The following is a 20,098-nucleotide window of genomic DNA, read 5'->3' as shown; positions in this document are numbered from 1 at the left end:
CTCTGCAGTTTGATCTTTGCTACAGTGCAGTCCTTCTGTCTTTTCAGTACTTTGGTTTTGGCCTTGAGACTGGAGATCTTCTCACTTGGGCTTTTTTCTGTGTCAAAAGGGGAAACTTTGGCCACTCAATAGAGCCCAACTAAAACAGGGCAAAATATAATTTTACGGATAAAAGCTCATTGATTTATTGTATGCAAACACAAGGAAGTGACGAGCGGGAAAGGTTCCATGTGCTCAACGGTCTGGACCAATCAAAACTCTTTTAGTCATTCATCGCGTGAAACAGCCAATCGCGTTGCGAGTCGTGGTGCATTCACTTTTGCGCTTTCACAGCGCTGAAAAAAGCGATCAGCTGTTCTGCGGTGGATGCAACTTTGGGACAGACTGCGTTTACTTGCTTGGGTAAGTTAAAACACTTAAATCCTATATAAAATATGATATAATAGCGGTTATCACATTAATTGTGCTTACGATCTATGTGTCAAACTTTTCAATACACACTCATTTAGAAAGTTCTAGACCATTTCTGTCCAGGTGCTATCCGGTTAATCTTCCATTTGTTTTTTGTTTTTTTAAACAATTTCAAGTTTGGAGTTCATAGTATTTGGAGAACAGTTACACTAAACAGACTAGCTGTTATAGGGTTCACATGGTTATGGAAGACCTGGAAATATAAGGTATTTTAAAACTGTTTTCCAGGCTTGGGGAAGTCGTGACAAGGTCTGCACCGTAATTAATCATATGTTTTTGTTATGCGCTGTTATAAAATATCTCTTGAGCTAGATTGCTCTTGTGTAGAGTTAAAACGTGCTCAAACTAAGGGGTCCTTGCGCGCCAAAAAGGCTCGACGCAGCGTTTGTAACAGTTGGAGTTAACTTGACACGGCGTCTAAAAATGAGACGCGCCGCAACGGTCAAAGACGTCCGTGTAGTAGATATTTTCTTAGAAAATAACTTAAATATAGCGCGGACGGATGCATGAACGCTTTCGGTGTGAACGACCCCTAATTAATGACCAGCATAGGGGTGCCATGTAAAGGGGGGCGCCAGTGGCTCACTAGGTGGTGCAATCGGCCTCCTCGACCCCTCCAATATCAGCCCCCACCACCACCTTGCAACATCACAACATTTATTTCCATCCAGTTGCATTATTTTTGGCCGAGATCTTGTATTGATGACCGGAGAGTCGAACCATTCCGTGAAGTCTTCTCCAGCACATCCCAAAACTTTCAATGGGGTTAAGGTCTGGACTCTGTGGTGGCCAATTCATGTGTGAAAATGATTTCTCATGCTCCCTGAACCACTCTTTCACAATTGCCTGATGAATCTTGGCATTGTCATCCTGGAATATGCCTTTGAGTCAGGCAAGAAAAAATGTATTGGATAACCTGGTCATTCAGTACATTCAGGTAGTCAGCTGACTTCATTTTATTGCCGCATAACAAGTCTAGACCTGACCAATGGAAGCAACCCCAGATCATAACACTGCCTCCAGAGGCTTGTTCAGTGGGCACTATGCATGACGGGTTCATCGTTTCATGCGCTTCCCCTTCTTGCCTTGACACGCCCATCACTTTGGAAAAGGGTAAATCTGGAGTCATCAGAAGGTCATCAGATCACATGACCTTTTTCCATTGCTGCACAGTCCAATCCTTAATCACTTGAAGTTGTTTTTCTGATTAGCATCACTAACGTGTGTGTGGAAATGCTCTTAATTTCACTATTAAACATAGTCATGAGTTCTACTGTGGATTTCTTTTTTTTAATGATGTGACTTCAAGTTTTTAGTGATCTCTGATCACGATCATTAAAGATTTTTTTTTCTGACCACATTTCTTCAGTGAAGCTGATGGTACACCACCATACTTCCAGGTTATAATAATGCTTTGGACAGTTCTTAACCCAATTCTTAACCCAATTATCAGCAGTCTCCTTAGTTGTTTAATTTCTTGATGCAGGCCAATATTTTGCCCCTTCTGAAACACAGTAACATCTTTTCCACGACCATGGGATAAGTCCTCTGACATGGTTGTTTAAGAAATGAGAAACTACACCCTGCATCATTTAGGATTAAAATTGTTGCAAGCTGAAACATATTAATCACTGCAATAATGATACAATCATAAGCTCCTAAGTATCTGCTTATTTAAATCCAATCTGCAACGTGTTTTTTTTTTTTTTTTGCCATGCAGCGTATATAGCCTATAGATAAAAAATAAAAAAAAACTACTACAGTGACTTGTCTGTCTGAGACTGCTCTGGAACTCTGCAAATAAACTGTGATCTATCGCCGCCTCTTTCCTGTTTACAGGTTTGACTGCAGGCATGGCAACAGCTCAGTCAGTGTTAACAGTGGCTGTGTGCATTCTGCTCATCACAGAGCTGATTCTAGCTGAGAAAGATTACTATGAGATCCTGGGTGTCCCCAAAGATGCATCTGACCGGCAGATCAAAAAAGCCTTCCACAAACTAGCCATGATGTTCCACCCCGATAAAAACAAAAGCCCTGACGCAGAAGCAAAGTTCAGGGAGATTGCAGAGGGTGAGTTTCCTTTCAATGACATCAACACACCTATTAAAAGTGACACAGGAGGACACACCTTCCTAAGCATTTTACGTATTGGTCATATGATGGTGACATAGCACCAAAGACTTCAATGGATGGTTCACCAAAAAATGAAAATTCTTTCCTCGTTTACTCACCCTCATGCCATCCCAGACGTGTCTGACTTTCTTTCTTCTGCTGAACACAAATGTGGATTTTTAGAAGAATTTCTCAGCTCTGTAGGGCCATACAATGCAAGTGAATGAAGACCAAAACTGTGAAGCTCCAAAAATCACACAAATTCAGCATAAAATGATCCATAAGACTAGTGGTGAAATACATGTCTTCTGAAGCGATATGATAGGTGTGGCTGAGAATCAGATCAAAATTGAAGTCCTTTTTTACTATCATTTCTCCTCCCTGTCCAGCAGACGGTATGTACAAAGAAAGTGAATTGGCAAAACAAAAGAAGAAGAATATGAAAGTGTAAATTTATAGTATAAATAGGACATCTAGTTTCATCTGTTTTTCAACCCCACATATCATATCACTTCTAAAGACGTGGATTTAACCACTGGAGTCGTATGGATTACATGTACGTTGCCTATATGTGCTTTTAGACCTTTAAAGTTTTAGTCACCATTCACTTGCATTGTATGGATCTACGGAGCTGAGATATTCTTCTAAAAATCTTCATTTGTGATTCGCAGAAGAAAGTCATACACATCCAAGATGGCATGAGGGTGAATAAATTATGAGAATTAATTTTTTGGGGTGATCTATCTGTCGAGCGGAGGAAGGCGGGGCTGGGCTGGGCTGGAAAGGGGACCGGATCGCGCGTCTATCAGCCTGATGGGGCATGCGAGGGATGAAGGGGATTAATGGAAAGGAGGAGATGAGAACCGGCTTGATGATATAAATAATAGTTTAATGAAGAACTAAACAAAAAGACAAACACTCACACAGGTGTCAGACAGCACAGACAATTTTGTCATTTAATCCAAACCCATTTGACTTTCTTTTGTGGAACACAAGAGAAGAAAGTTTGAAGAAAGTTAGCAATGCCTTTTCCCTATACCAATGCTTTTCAACTAGTGTGCCATGAAAGACTGTCAGGTGTGCTGCGGAAAATTATAAAATTCCACAAAATAAATAAATGCATGAAAAAAGTAATAATTTCAGGGATCCAATCTCCTCACCTTTCAGAGAAATTCACCGTTTTGAAACGGTGAATCACTTTTGTGATTATGAAGAGCAATGATTAATGTGCAAAAGTGACTGATATTTATACGCGTTAAAAGTCTTTCACATGACTCGCTTTAGCGCTGCAGAATACATTGGTGTAAAGTGACTTCACTTCATAGACTTCAAAGGGTTTTTCCACACACACATTTTTGCTTCAACTTTTGCTTCAATGACTCAACTCATGTGAAATGCACTTTACAATGACGAAAGAGCATTATTGAAACTCAGAAGTATTATTATTTGTCTATTATTATGGTCTTTTCTGATAAAAGCCATGCTCAGCAGTTTAAATGGGCTACTGTTGGAAAATTATACCATAGATCTGCTTTGTGTTTATAATTCTTATACTGAAGTCTGTAGATTTGTAGCCATGCAAGTTTTAATAAAGGAGAAGATAAGGACATTATTGAAACTCACTATTATTGTTGTGTTTTTGGATGAAAAATAATGCTCAGGCTGATGGAAGACTATTGATCTGCTTTGTTCTTTTAATGCTTAAACACTATAAAGTCTCTTGGTAGATTTCGGTCATGAACGACTCAAAATGATTCACTGACTCACTCATAGAACATAAGATGCTCATTTGTTGCCACTTAGTGACATTTCCAGAAAGGGTCACTGAACTACTCGGTTAATAAATTTGAACAAATTTTGCAGCTAATTCTGTACAATTGTAAACTTGAGTATACTTGAATCACTAAAATAGCTGGAATTGGTGCTTTTAGCTTATTCTTTATAATAAATGTCCTCAGAAAAACTTTTCATAGACCTGTGATTGTCTTAACTTTCCCCCCTCATGAGTTTGCATCCCTGTAATTTGTTGTGCCATTGCAAGAAACAAATCTGCAAATTTGTTGTTTTTTCATTACCCATTTAGCGCTCTTGCCACCTGTAACCTCACACAGCGTAGCCTACCTATGTGGCTTGCTTTTATTTTGTATTTATTTAAAAAAAATTGCATAGCCGAATTTCAAACATTACAAGTAAAACGCTACTAAGATGGACAGAAAACATGGACAAGTTCTTGAAATGGAAAAATATTGCTAATGGTTAGCCTATGTGGGATATTGGCGTGCCAAATAATTTTTTTTCGTAAAAAGTGTGCCGTGGCAGAATTTTAGGAAACACTGCCCTATACAATAATTGCAAATGGTGACCAAGGCTGTCACTCCCTAGTATTCAACTCACCTAACATATCACCTTTTTATTCCCAGCATATGAAACATTATCTGATGACCAGCGGAGACAGGAGTACGATCAGATGGGGAGCAGTCCTTTCTCTAGAAAGGGCACGAGAGGAGGTGGTGACCACTTCCATCAACATTTCAACTTTGACGATTTATTCACAGACTTTGACATCTTTGGGCACAACCCTCACTCCCACAGTGAAAGACATTTTGAGAATCACTTTCAGGCTCACAAAGAAGCCCAAGGCAGACACAGGAGGCACCACAATTTCGGTGGTGGTATGTTTGACGATATGTTTGAAGACATGGAGAGGATGTTTTCTTTTGATGGACAACAAACTCGGACTCAGAGCAGGTTTCATGGTTCTGCCAGGCAGCATTGTAGGACTGTCACACAGCGAAGGGGCAACATGGTCACTACATATACCGACTGCTCCTGAACCCTCCACACGTGGAAATGTTGTGTTGGCTGAAATTTGAATGAATGCTGTTTTGCTTTGTTTTGAATCAGTGGTGATGTCCTCTGGAAAGACTTCTAAGTGAATAGTACATTGCTGAGGAAATCGTCCTCAGTGTAGGGAACCTAAACCTAACTTAAAGGGATAGTTCACCCAAAAATGTAAAGTTTTTACTCACCCTCAGGCTACCTCAGATGTGTATGACTTTCTTCAGCAGAACACAAAGGAAGATTTTTAGAAGAACATCTTCACTCTGTAAGTGAATGGTGATCAAATATTTGAAGCTCAAAAAGCACATAAAGGCAGCATAAAAGTAATCAATTTGACTCCAGTGGTTTAATCAATATCTTCTGAAGTGATCCAATCCGTTTTGGGTGAGAAGAGACCAAAATATAATTCCTTTTTACATTGTACATCTTACCATTGCAAGTAAGATGTCTCTAGTCATGATCATGTTTTCAAGCTTGATTATACATCCTGGTACTTGATGCTTGCACAGTGTGCTAGATGGTGCTAGGAAGTTAAATCAAGCTTGAAATCATGATCGAATGAGGCTGCTGATGTAAAGATTTTTAATGTAAATAGGAGTTATATGTTTGTCTGTTCTCACCCAAAACTGTTTGGATCGCTTTAGAAGACAACCACTGGAGTCGTATGAATAATTTTATGCTACCTTTTATGTGCTTTTGGGAGCTTCAAAGTTTTGGATCCTGATGACTTGAATTGACAGAGCTGAAATATTCTTCTAAAAAGGGGTGTGTGTGTGCGCGCACGCGCAAAAGAAAGTTATACACATCTGGGTTGGCCTGAGGGTGAGTAAATGATGAGAGAATTCCATCCATCTACAACTTTTTGTAAAAATACAAAAAAAACCCAGCAATGACACTTTACAACAATTTACTGTGAACAGAATAACCTGAGGTTGAAATGGCACTTTAATCTGGTTGTCAATTATTTATAAACTCCTATTAAGCTGTCTTTGTCAAGATTTAGGGTGCTCCGCTTAATTAAAAACGTAATTTGTTTTCGGGGGGGAAAAGTGTTTCACGTTTGTTTACATCTGAGGCCTTAAAATGTGTTATTGCATTAATCAAGAAGTGCCATTGCACTTGAGCCTGTCTGAGGCGTTTACATGCTCTCATTCAAACATTCAAAGTGTCTTAAAATTCAAGAAAGTGAAGTTCCCCTATGAATGTTTGTATTAATGTTTGGTTTGCCTGAGTTATTGCTTGATGTTGCACAATGTTGAAAAAGATTGAAAGTCTTGTAATGCTCTTTTTGTTGACTGTGCTGTCCTTAACATGCATGTGACACAATTGTATATCTTCCATCTCCGCTAATATGAGACCTGAGCTAGATGTGGCTCTTATGATGGGAAATCCCCTATTTGCATGATTAATTCCGATCTCCTTGCTGTTTGGGAATCCTGTTAGCTGTAGGGCTTTCCTGGAATAAAAGGCAACAGTATAGGATCAAATAAAATTACATACTGTAAACGGTTGGCTTTTTTCTTCTCTTGGCTCTGGTATCATTTCAAATTTCCATGTAGTTTTCTGTGATGATTTTTCTTTTTGTGGCAGATAAATTGCCTGGGGCACTTTAGTAAATGACATGCAAAAGCAATGTTAAATAATTTTCATCTATATGTAAATTATGGGGTGAACAAAAATAACCTACACTTGCTGTAGTTCTGTGATCAAGCTTGTAGTTATTTTGGCTGTCTTAAGATTTAATTGTAAACTGGAGCTGGGCATTTCTGCCAATCAGTTTTCAAATATGTCAAAGAGAACAGTGTCATTTTATTTATGTGCCTTTTATTACAACAATTACCTCATGTCAAAGCTTTGTGAATTACATGAAATATCAGAACAAGCACCTTGTGTAGTTAATGCCTCTTACTTTTCCTAATTGCGAAACTTGTGTGTGCGTGCCTTTTACCGTTTTCATAGGTGTGTAAATCTGTTCTCTACTATTTTAATTTTCATAAAAGATTTAAACCAATGGTTTACTTAGTCACAATTGTAAATGTTTTTAACAAAAAGCACACATACAAAGGAGCATGTATAATAAGTATATGTTCCTCTAGAATAAATGTATGTGTTGTTTTTTGTTTACCTTTATTTTACCAGGAAGTCCCATTGAGTTAAAAAAATCTCATGAGCATTTTTTTTTTAATGCATGATTTCCTTTAAAGCTGCTTTGAAATGATGTGTGTTGTGAAAAGCACTATACAAATAAAAATTACTTGACTTGTGTGCTAAAAACTCAGCTACCAGTAAGGAACAGAAAATGCGAAGATAAATAATTATTGTTATTGATGAACTGATGACTTCATCCAATCAACAACCATGGAATTATGAAGCAGTTGATAGAAAAAAGGTTGACAGAGATATCTCTGCAGTTTAGTAATAAGTGATGATAAATGTTTAACTGTTGTTAAAGTTGAACCTAATTTGCATTTGAAAATTAAACCAAGCAAAATAAAAGCAAGACTCAATGAACCATAAACTGTATAAAGGAAACAAGCCAGGCCTAACACAAGCAATTAGAGCACCATTGTTTTTTTGCCCAGAATTGGTGAGATACACGTTTGAGTTTAACGTTATCAGACAGCTTGAGTGATATGTTTACCTGTGTTGGCTCTTTGTGAACTTATGACTGAGTGCCAGTAAATAAAGAAGTTGAATAGGAGCTGTGTTGTGGTTACTCTGCCCTTCCCTCATTGGGTTTGGTATTAATGGTCCTTTTGAATAGGGGTTGAAGAGAAGGGGAAGGAAAGCAGCTCTTTGTTTGGAAAGATAAAGCCCTTGCTACTGCTTTGCCAGAAAATGTAAATACTGTGGCAGACTCATAAACAAATAAAAAGATTCACATAAACACTTTAGGGAGAGAGAGAGATATACACAAGTTTTATACCATGATGAGTTCCTATCTATGTTCGTATTCATTCATTCTTCATTTACATTTTCCATTTACTTTTTTGTACTTTGATAAAAAAAAAATGGTATTATTATTTTATTCTTGATTGTCATCTTCCACTGCTTTTTTATGAGTCAAACTGATTTGATGCATGTTCACATTTATGATGTTGAAATATCATAATCGTAATATGATGTATGATCACAAGCAACATAAACTCAGCCAAGTGTGTCCAAACATTTGATTGACAGTAACAGCAGTTTAGTTTACAATGTGTTACACTCTGTGTGTCCTGATGACAAATGATTTATCACTGATTAACTGCTGTCAGTGAGATGAATTGTTTATACAGTTTGGGCCATATACTGTACTTCAAAAGCATATGTTTCTAGTGTATAGATTTTGCACCTGAACATATAGCAGTAATCTCTGTAGACTGTGTCTATGTGGTCCCATAAATCTGACCTTGTTGTTTTATCAGTGAGCCCTGTCTATTGTCATTCTCTGCACACCTGAAAGGGGAACTCCGCGTCAATCAGTTGATATTTAAAACTTGTGTCAAGACAACATGAAATGAAAAAAATGTTGTTTAATGAGCTCAGAACAACACAGTGCATTAAAGTAAATATTATGCACTTTAGAAATTAAAGAATTGCCACATTTTACAATAAAAACAATGGGACATCATTTTCATGGTTTGCATTCTGCTTATGGAATATTTTACATTTTTGAAAAACTATTTCTGACATCATCTTTCCCTGTCATTTAACAGCCACACCAATAAAACTGTGCATTGACTGAGTAGAAAAAAAATTGGAAATGAGTTTGCTTAACATGACACATTTCACCTGAAGAATGTCCCAAAAGGACTAGCAAAATGTATCTCACAGAATGCTGCAAAGTTGGCACATTTCTATTCTGACCAAACACATGATGTTTCGAGCTACATACTCTTCCATAGACTCTTATAGACTAAATACTTCACAGTCACATAATGGTGACATAATCTGGTTTAAATGCCAGAAACAGTGGAGCATGACAATTCATATGAAAATATGATGCCCTTTCCCTTAGCTTTTATTTGTTGTCATTTTTGCAATGATTATCAGATCAGAGATTGTTCAGGGCCTCTAAATGCATTTTTACAGGACCAATAAACTAATGTGCCGTTGAAACCTTCTGACCAGAAATGCAAATCTTCCCCAACACAAAGGAGGATTCCTGAAGTAGTGGTTAGGACTCAATCTCTCCCCTCTCTCTCTCTCTCTCTCTCTCTCTCTCTCTCTCTCTCTCTCTCTCTCTCTCTCTCTCTGTTTCGTTCTCTCATTTTCCATGGATTGAGATATGGAGATAACAGAATAGAGAGACCACGAGAATCCTACCTAGTCTTTATTTCCAAAAAGAGAAGTAGAGTATCATGCTAAAATTACTGCTCCATGTTATGTTGACGTAGCACATTTAAATGGACCCATGTATATAAAAGGTTGCTTGCTTAGTTGTACAGTAGCCATTCTTCAATTTATCTGTTCACTTATTATCATTGAGATATTAAGGACATTGCCAGTTGGAAGAGAGTTGAAGTTCATATAGATACAGTGTTAGGTTTTCCAAGGCCAAAATGGTGAGTTGCCATTGCAAGTCTTTGTCTCCAGCGTCTGAAAATTTAATTGTAAATTGTTTGTTTTATCATGTTTTTTGCTTATTACATAAATATGACATTAATAAGACTTATAATAATACTTACATTATATATATATATATATATATATATATATATATATATATATATATATATATATATATATATAATGTCAATACAATAAAAAAAATTATAAAACAAATTACATAATTAAATATAATCAAAAATATAATATGGTTATTTATATATTTTTTATATTAAATGTATTATTTATATCTAGTTATTTTACACATTTTATATAAGTTATATATGTAATTTATCTAATACAATTTCTTGCAGGAAACTCTTGAAAATGACATCAATCAAGACTTTCAAGATGCCATTGATGTAATTCAGCGTCACTCTGAGATACACTATGACACGGGTATATATCATAAAATTATATCCTATAATAGTCTATTCTATTCTATTTCCTCTATTAATTATTGTCTTTTGTTTTTTGCTCTTTCAGAAAATAAATACTATGAGAATGTGGAAATTCAACACTCGTCAGCGAGACATGCCATCTCATACTATCAGTTCACACCTCATTTTGAGCCTCCAGCACCCATGTATGACTGGAATGAGTCATTGGTATGTTTACAACACACTTCATTTTAACTCTCATTGTCAACAGTTAAACACAAATTTTGTGACCAAAAATTCTCTCTGTACCTGTAGTCATGGTCTCACATTGTACCGGATGCATCTATGGGCCCGTTGGGTTCTACTGAGCCAGCATTTTATTCAAATTTACCACAGCGCCATAGAAAAGGTAAGATGAGTCAAAATCGGTTGTGTTTACTCATACTCCAACACCATGCTTAATCCTGAAATGGCTACATTTACATTACTGCATTTGGAAGTAACTTTTATCTAAAGTGCATTAAGCTACACATTTTATTTAAGTGAGTTCCCTGAGAATTGAACCTATGATCTTGGCATTGATAAGTCATGCTCTACAGATGAGGTATACAGTATCAGGAAAGTTTGAGTTGATTTTAAATGGGCTACATCACTGTAAAAAATATTTGTCTTTTAACCTTAAAAAGGTGCTTTGTGTGGTAGCTAAATTAACTGGTTTTATTCAAAAGTATTATTTAGTATTACTGAATCAACCCAACTACAATGGTTACACCAACAAAATCTTTAAAATCTTACCAATAAAATGTTTACAGGTAAGATTTTAAATAAGTGCTTCACGCAAATTTATTTCACATATCTCTTCCTCATTAGGTCGTAAAAAGTTACGCTTATATGAGTATCTTCACGAGGCTCTCCATGACGACAACATGGGTGACTCCATCCAGTGGATGGACCGAGGGAGCGGCATCTTTCACTTCATCTCCAAAAATAAAGAGAAACTGGCCGAGTGCTGGGGTCAACGCAAGGGGAACCGCAAGGCCATGACCTACCAGAAAATGGCACGTGCCCTCCGAAACTACAGCCGCACCGGTGAGATTGTGAAAGTGCGCCGCAAACTGACTTATCAGTTTAATCCAGCAATATTGCAGAGACTGAGCACACTTTCATCTAGAGAGATGGCTCTTCATCAGCAAAACTCTGCTGAGCATGTGTACTACAGCTCTGCTGTACCTGACTGTCATTACTGGTATGGACAGTACTCGGACCAGGACGAGTATGACCTCGCCACTGTACTGACAATGCACAAAGACTCCAAAACATCTCAGTGATCTCCAGAAGAAATCATGAGGCAATTCTACGTCTTTTGCACTGCTGGTGATGCTTTCAAATAAACATGTAAACTGATGAGAAGTAAATGCAGTAAATAAAACAGTTTTAGTGATAATTTGGTATAATGTTATATATACTCTATATATATATATATATATATATATATATATATATATATATATATACTGTATATATGAAAGGTATTTATAGATCATAGTACTGGTACTGTCTTTAATTTTTGCTGATATAAATGTATAAAAATCAGCGCTGCGGTAATGAGAATTGGTGAGAAATAACCTTAAGTGTTCATAAAATTATGTCACAATGCAAAAAATCATAATGGGCTGAAATGTTAGCTTAAATTTCTGTATACAACATAAGCAAGTACATTCATACAGTACCATGACTAATTTTTAATAACTACATTTTCTTTGGGGGGTGTATGTCTGTTGTGTCTGTTTCTTTCTTTTGTGTCTTTCTTCTACAAATACATCTACATTACTCCTTATGATTAGGATTTGGCAGGGTGACACTGCAGATATTGTTTTGTATGACGGATTGCTAATATTGCTTATTTTGTAGATTGCTTTGGGTAAAAGCATCTGCTAAATGAATAAATGTAAATATTACTGTATGTCTACTTTCTCATTCTTTCTTTGTGATTATCTCTGCTTCACTCAGCTTGTATGTGTAAGGGGCTGACCAGATTTTTATCACTCAAATAAATCTTCCAGTATTGATAATCCCAATTCATTTGTTTGTTAAATTTTTCTGTAAGAGCTAGAAACCACTGTATAAACATCTGCCCTGATTTTTTTGCAAAATGCAATGAGCCAAGCTCTTATCTAGTTTTACAGAGACACAATTGGTTTGAGCATGATTACATTGTGTATTTTATTTTCAAACCGATCTCAAACCACCTTCCTCTTTGTAAGATAACAATCAAACACCAATGCAGTGCTGCTGTATACATTTCAGATTGGACAATAAACACTGGCCTCAAGCAATTATGTCAGATGTTATAGCTGAAGTTTTAAACAATGCATTTAACAAATTTCTGTGCATTTCACTTTGTGTTTCTCAACCTTAATTCTTGACCCTGAGAGCATAAATGAATGTGTGTGCTCTGTGGAGCCTGTGTGTGTCATTGTTATGTGGCTGTGGTTGTTATCTCTGAGAGTGAAGAGAATGCGGTTACTAGTTCCATAAAGGTTGACGCAAGAGACATGGGTTCGAAGGAAATTAGCGAGTATGTGTGTGTGTGCATTAATAACGTGAAAAATTACTGTTACAATTTGAAAAAAAGGTCAGATCTTCTTAAACTACTTCAAAGTGTTCTCATAAAAAAATCCTCCAGTGCAGCAATGACAGCTTTGCAGATCTTTGGCATTCTAGCTGTCAGTTGTTCAGATACTCGGGTGACATTTCACCCCACACTTCCTGTAACACTTGCCATAGATGTGGCTGTCTTGTCGGGCACTTCTCACACACCTTACAGTCTAGCTGATCCCATAAAACTCAATGTGTTTAAGATCCATAACACTCTTTTCCAATTATCTGTTGTCCAATATCTGTTTCTTTGCCCACTCTAACCTTTTCTTTTTGTTTTTCTGTTTCAAAAGTGGCTTTTTCTGTGTAATTCTTCCCATAAGGCCTGCACCCCTGAGTCTTCTCTTTACTGTTGTACATGAAACTGGTGTTGAGCAGGTAGAAATCAATGAATGCGTCTATTTCTCAAACTATAGACTCTGATGTACTTATCCTCTTGTTTAGTTGTACATCTCTTTCTGTCCTTGTTAGAGCCAGTTGTGCTTTGTCTTTGAAGACTGTAGTGTACATATTTGCATGAAATTTCAAGCATTGTATAGTCTTCATTCCTCAAAACAATGATTGACTGATGAGTTTCTAGAGAAAGCTGTGTCTTTTTTTTTTTTTTTTTTTTTGCCATTTTTGACCAAATATTGACCAAATATCTTTCAACTGTGTTTTATATAATGGCAAGTGATTTTCTAGTACCAAATGATCAATTTAGCATGATTACCCAAGGATAAGGTGTTGGATTGATGGCTGCTGGAAATGGGGTCTGTCTAGATTTGATCAAAAATGACTTTTTTCAAATAGTGATGGTGCTGTTTTTTAAATCAGTAATGTCCTGACTATACTTTGTGATCAGTTGAATGCCATTTTGGTGAATTAAAGTACCAATTTCCTTCCAAAACAGCTAAATCTGTGCATTTGTATTTTTAAGATTTACACATTTTAATTTTATTACAAATTCCATCAAATTGAATTGTAGTTGAAGTGTAGTTTTTAACCAAATAATATATATACATATAATTTGGTTAAAAAAACTATACTTAAAAAACTACAAATTAAAATATATAATTTATTTGTATATACTGTATATATATATATATATATATATATATATATATATATATATATATATATATATATATATATATATATATATATATATACTTTTATATATATATATATATATATATATATATATATATATATATATATATATATATATATATATATATATATATATATATATATATATATTTTTTTTTTTCAAATAAAGACAAATAATGTTTTTAGAAGAACAATTCACAGGATAATCAAACTGATTTAGAGGTGATTCTGGAATTTGTTTGAGGAGCACTGCAGTCAGGAATCTAGAAGGAAATCCCTAAAGGAAAACAGTTAGAAAGAAGCTTAAGTCACATAGAAGATACAATCATCTTCTGTTGATTGACTCTAATGCTTGTTTGTATAGCAATGGCAGCAAGGTATTTCTGTGCCATATCAACTAGTGAAATTGTGGACACTCCCGGAGACAAAAAGAGTTCCAGCTGCAGCCTTCTGCACCTGTAGCTCAGCAGGTGAAAAATGTTGCAACTATATAGCACTTTATATGCCTTTGGGCCATTCTTGCACCGGATTTCTATCTTAAATTCCCTTTACTGTATTTAACATGTCATGGAATCTCTGGCTGAAGCAAACAGATCTGACTCATATACGAATTGTGATACAAGTTGCAGCGTTACTGCACAATCAGTCATCGGTCCTTCACAATGCTTCTAACACGCAGGATTTAAATGCCCTAAACAGACCAGAGAGGCCTTTAACATCAACTTTAACATGTGCTCAGCCAGTTCTGCTTTTGTGGTTTATTTAGATGCTATCTAGGATAAGAACTAACCTAGGGGAACTGGAGCTCGGGAGCAGACCTTTCTGCCCATAACTGTCGATTAGAATATCAATTCTCCCTCATTTTCTCTGGTCTTGTGTACACCATTGATGTTCAGGAGATGCTTATCTTAAATCATCATAAAGGCTCAATTGTGCATTGTTTTATGGGAAATAGTTTCAAGAGGACTCTGCCCACCCCATCATGCACAACACACCCGCATACACATAGGTACGCATACACATACTTTGATTTGCCTATATTAGTGAGGACATCTCATATTTCCTAGATAAATTAATGGTAATTATTGGATAATGTTCATTTATAAACATACTGTACTATTGCTTATTGTTAGTTCATAATACAAATGTTAACATACACACCTTTTAATGCTAAAAATGAATCAAGATTAATTAATGCTGCTAAAGAATTGTTCCTTGTTCATTCATGATAAAAGATTGTTTCAGGTTCAATACAAGTTATGTTCAGTCGACAGCATTTGTGGCATAATGTTGATTACTAAAAGAAGTATTTTCGACTCGCCCCTTGTTTGTTTATTCGACTCGCCCCTTGTTTGTTTTTTTTTGCTGTTGCAGTGAAACATTTACAATGGAAGCGAATGGGGCCAGTACACTGCTTAAATGTAAAAATACACGCTTATTAAAAATAATACCCACAAGAGGTAAACATTGTATATTACCCAAAAATCATGTTACCATATATAAGTTTACATCTTGTGGTTTTGGAAGCAATATGCATTTTAACATTATGGACCAAACCCATTCACTTCCATTGTAAGTGCCTCACTGAAACCGCAATTTTTCCTTCTTTTTCTAATAAATTAGGGACGAGTCAAAATGATTTTTTGTGGTAATCAACATTATGCCACAAATGCTGCTGACTGAGCTTAATTGCTTTGAACCTGGAACAATCATTTAACTATTGTGTTGCCTAATGCTAATGTATACAACATTTCTTAAAGTGTTACTGCTCATCTTCTATATAAAGATGATGATATGCTAATCCTCAACCCTATTCCTAAACTTAACCCTCACAGAAACTGGTTGATATCAGTAGATTAAAAGTACCACTTGATTTGACAAATTTTTACTGAGCTTTTTACTGTTTTTCACAATATTTGTGAAAAACAAATCATATGCCCTTATGACTTATAACATATGGCTTACAAGTGTAGCCAAACATGTATACACTCACTCACACAAACAACAAACAAATAATGTTCAACCACAATCGTCTGCATGATTGCAGGGAAAATGCTGCATCTATTCCACTTCCTGTTTGAAGTGCTAGAGGACCATGGCTCACTGTGTGAGCTGGTTGCCAGCTTCGGCTAGCATCTTCCGCTTTTCTGCCAGGCATAAGGAGAGAGTGGCAGAGGAAGGGCAACCAAATGCCTATGACCTATCAGAAAATGTCCTGTGCCCTAAGAAATTACTCGCGCTCGGGAGAGATCATTAAAGTGAAAAAGAAACTGACTTACGAGTTCAGTGTTGCTACTCTATCAACTTTGAGAAGTCAACATGGAATAAAGAATGCACCATGTGGATCTCAATGACAGCTATAACCGAGCAGTAGAGCACGGCTCTGTTTGTCTACAGTGCATTACAGTCAAAAAGTGTTATGGCATCTTAATAGGCTTGGTCACAGTAGAATGCTAAAGTTAGATTCTATATCGATTGTGTTTTATGCCAATCTAATAAGCTATGATGTTGTATTTTATATAGCAGGCTCTAAAATACACATTTTATGAAAGTTTTGCAGTCTTTTGTATGTTGTATCCATTTAAAAGGAATCTCATGAATAATAAACATATGGCTTGTTGTTAAATAATGCACATATATGTATATATCTTTTTTTCAAAGCATGTCAAGCTTTTTCATTATAAAGTATAATAATATATGTCTCTTGATTTTCTTTCTTTACCAGTCATAAAAAGCAGGCATTTTTCAGAAAAGTTCAAATGAAAAATTCAAGTTCAACAACAACAAATAAAAACTATTATTCAATATTTTCTAACTCCTGTACAGCTTATGAGTCCCCAATGGGTGGCAATGCTGCTACATGGTTTTGTTGCTATAGTAGATTTTCATTTAGTGGATTAGACACTGTCACTATTTTACTGTTGTGTTTTGTTTATTTTAGGAATAAGAAAAAGTGTATATGTTTGTTGAGAAACATATACAGTTTTTGTTTTTCCCTATGTTTATGTTGGACACAAATAAAAGCACTGTAGATACATATCTGTTTATCCAGCAACTTAAATAACATGATCACTAAATCAACCATCTTTCCATGTGCTGTACAAAAGTGGATCATTAGAATTTTCTAAATGTATTTTCTTTATATATGTATAAATTCAGTGTCCCTGAAAAGCATTTGAATGTTTAAACCACATGCTAAATGCATGAATTTCATTGCATTAGATAAAATCAATCCAAGTGGCATTTGATCCTAAAAAAACATTTTTGCCATGTTTACACTGACATCTAACTGCATGTCTTAAGATGGAGATACTGTATATTTACACAGGTGTCCTAGCAGAGTGACGTATGTGTATATATCATCACATTAACTATAACCATGTTCATTTGATGACCAGAAAGTTTCCAATTCTTAGTAGTATATCTGTTGTTTTATAATTGAAAACCTAAGCAACATTTTTGTGTTATTTTTATGTTGTTGTATGAAATGTTCACTGTTTATCCCCAATTTGGAATGCCCAATTCCCAATGCGCTTTAGGTCCTCGTGGTGGCGTAGTGGCTCACCTCGATCCAGGTAGCGGAAGACGAATCTCAGTTGCCTCCGCATCTGAGACTGTCAATCCGTGCTTTTTATCATGTGGCTTGTTGAGCTCGTTACCATGGAGAACTAGGGCGCGTGGAGGCTTCACGCTATTCTCCACAGCATCCAGGAACAATTCACCACGTACCCCACCGAGAACAAGAACCACATTATAGTGACCACGAGGAGGTTAACACAACATGACTCTACCCTCCCTAGCAACTGTGCCAATTGGTTGCTTAGGAGACCTGGCTGGAGTCACTCAGTAAACCCTGGATTCGAACTTGCGACTCCATGTGCGTCTTTACTTGCTGAGCTACCCAGGCCCCCCTGAAAAAAAGGAACTGTTGAGCAAAGTAAAAATAAAATCACAGCAACATGGTGCAGTATGATTTTTGAGTTCTCTAAACAACTGTATTAATAATTGTCCTCAGTAACATTGCTTTGTTTGGTCAGTTTGAATTTGTTAGTTCACAAAATGCAAAAATTCTTGTTGAGAGAGCTACTTATTTCTTGTTCAGCCAACAATCAATTTGCAATGCGAGAACATTAATTTTGTCCCCATTTCAATTTCATATATGGTTTTAAATATTTTAACACGATGTTAACTGCATTTTACATTTTTGTACATTTTTGCTTCTGAAGAAAGATATGTATTGCAAGGCAAGACAGTAAGTACAGTTGTTTAAAATAGACACACAATAGACCTCAACCCATAGGGCCAGTGGTAGCTCAGCGGTAAAGGCTCTGGGTTACTGACCGAAAGGTCGGGGGTTCATGCCCCAGCACTGTAAAGATACCACTTGACCCTATCTGCTCCAGGGGTGATGTTTCATGGCTGACCCTGCTCTCTGACCCCAGCTTAGTTGGGCTATGCGAAAACAATTGGCTCAATAATGGTACAATGACAATAAAGTTGAATCTTAATCTTAACACACAAACCACAATAACGGTATAGTATAAAATATGAGCTCTAAACATCACCGCACAACAATTAACTAACAGTGGCAACAAAAAACAACAATAAAAGCAGTTGATATTATTTAGTAGTGTGATCAAATCACATACCTTTTCTGTGTAAAGTTATAGCCAATTTTACAGCTTCATTGCCATGACGATGAAATGTCAGCAAACCCTAAAACCCTAAAATGACAATTTAAACAACTTAGCTCAAATAATACATGAGTTTTAACAGAAGAATTAATGCAAGTGCTTTTATCAATATATAAGCTTCATATTTCTGCTGGTAGACCCCCCATTCACTTCCATTGTAAGCACCTCACTGTAACCTCGATCTTTGCTTTTTTGAAAGAAAAGGAGAGACGAGTCGAAATAATTTTCTCTGGTAATCAACATCATACCACAAATGCTGTTGATTGAGCTTAACTTGTATTGAAGCTGGAATATTCCTTTAATTTTTTTCAGTGCAAAATTTTCTTTAAAATAAATATCTCTTTGATACAGTATTTTTCTTTTTTTCTCTTCTAATTCATACATCTGTAAGTGTGGCTTAAGTGTCCTCATACATTTTGGGACCACTGTGAACATGCTGTCTAGTTGAGGGTCATTAACTTCACAGTGCAGTGCAAATACTGATGCAAGAAGAGTGTGAAGAGGACCCAGATCTGTTCTAAATTTAAGTCAGCGATGGCTTTTCCCTCCCTATATAGTCCCTGAACATCTCTTTTATTCACAGAGTGGTATCTATTTATGCACCTTGGATTCATACTTTCCATAATGGATCACTACATCTGAAGCATTCTCTACTCCGCTGGGACAAGTTTGTGGTTTAGAGAACGTACTGAATCTTAATGAGATGTTGAAATTGTAAAGTAGATCTCTTCTCTGTATGAGTTCTTCCTGTATACAGTGGCCCTAAATAGTATTCTGACACTAAAGTCACATAAACATGCATGAATGTCATTTCATTTTTTTTTTTTAGAAAGATTGCACAAATAAAACATTTCACAAAAATATGTTTGATATACTGTATACACTGTTGAAGATGAGGACAAAAATATTTGGACACTTTCTGGTTGTCACCTCAGACACCTGAGTTAACTGGGTAACAGACTTTATACATTCACTGACATCATTAGTTGCATATGCTGCTACATTTTGTGTCATATTTTATTACCTATGCAATTTCCTACTTTTAAAAATGTGGCTTAAGTCCAAAACGTATGGGGCCACTACTGTCTGTGTGTGTGTGTTTGTGTGTGTGAGAGTGTGTGTGTGTGCTTCTGTGTAGGCAGGTGCTACTGTGCCTTTCTTGTCTGTCACAGAGCTTTTATGGTAACTGTAAAAGTAAAATACCCATGGATGGCACGAACCCTTGCCATGCAGTCTGGTACAAATGGTTTTTGGTGT

At 36.2% G+C, this 20,098-nt stretch overlaps 2 protein-coding genes across 2 annotated transcripts; both read left to right on the top strand.

The window, feature by feature from the left end:
* The first annotated feature begins 336 nt into the window (after nucleotides 1-336).
* LOC127639161 (dnaJ homolog subfamily B member 9-like) lies at nucleotides 337-7,356 on the top strand. The gene is made up of 3 exons (XM_052121039.1): nucleotides 337-402; nucleotides 2,311-2,541; nucleotides 5,004-7,356. The coding sequence occupies exons 2-3, from the start codon at nucleotides 2,325-2,327 to the stop codon at nucleotides 5,414-5,416; spliced, it is 630 nt and encodes a 209-aa protein (XP_051976999.1). The 5' UTR covers nucleotides 337-402; nucleotides 2,311-2,324; the 3' UTR covers nucleotides 5,417-7,356.
* Nucleotides 7,357-9,869: 2,513 nt separating this feature from the next.
* Nucleotides 9,870-11,828, top strand: LOC127639293 (transcription factor Spi-C-like). The gene is made up of 5 exons (XM_052121228.1): nucleotides 9,870-9,974; nucleotides 10,332-10,416; nucleotides 10,504-10,625; nucleotides 10,713-10,806; nucleotides 11,268-11,828. The coding sequence occupies exons 1-5, from the start codon at nucleotides 9,972-9,974 to the stop codon at nucleotides 11,723-11,725; spliced, it is 762 nt and encodes a 253-aa protein (XP_051977188.1). The 5' UTR covers nucleotides 9,870-9,971; the 3' UTR covers nucleotides 11,726-11,828.
* The last annotated feature ends 8,270 nt before the right edge of the window (nucleotides 11,829-20,098 follow it).

This window comes from Xyrauchen texanus, chromosome 47 (assembly GCF_025860055.1).
Source record: "Xyrauchen texanus isolate HMW12.3.18 chromosome 47, RBS_HiC_50CHRs, whole genome shotgun sequence".
Classification (NCBI taxonomy): Eukaryota; Metazoa; Chordata; class Actinopteri; order Cypriniformes; family Catostomidae; genus Xyrauchen; species Xyrauchen texanus.
Note: the sequence above shows the minus strand (reverse complement) of the source record. Positions and strands in the feature narration are given on the sequence as shown.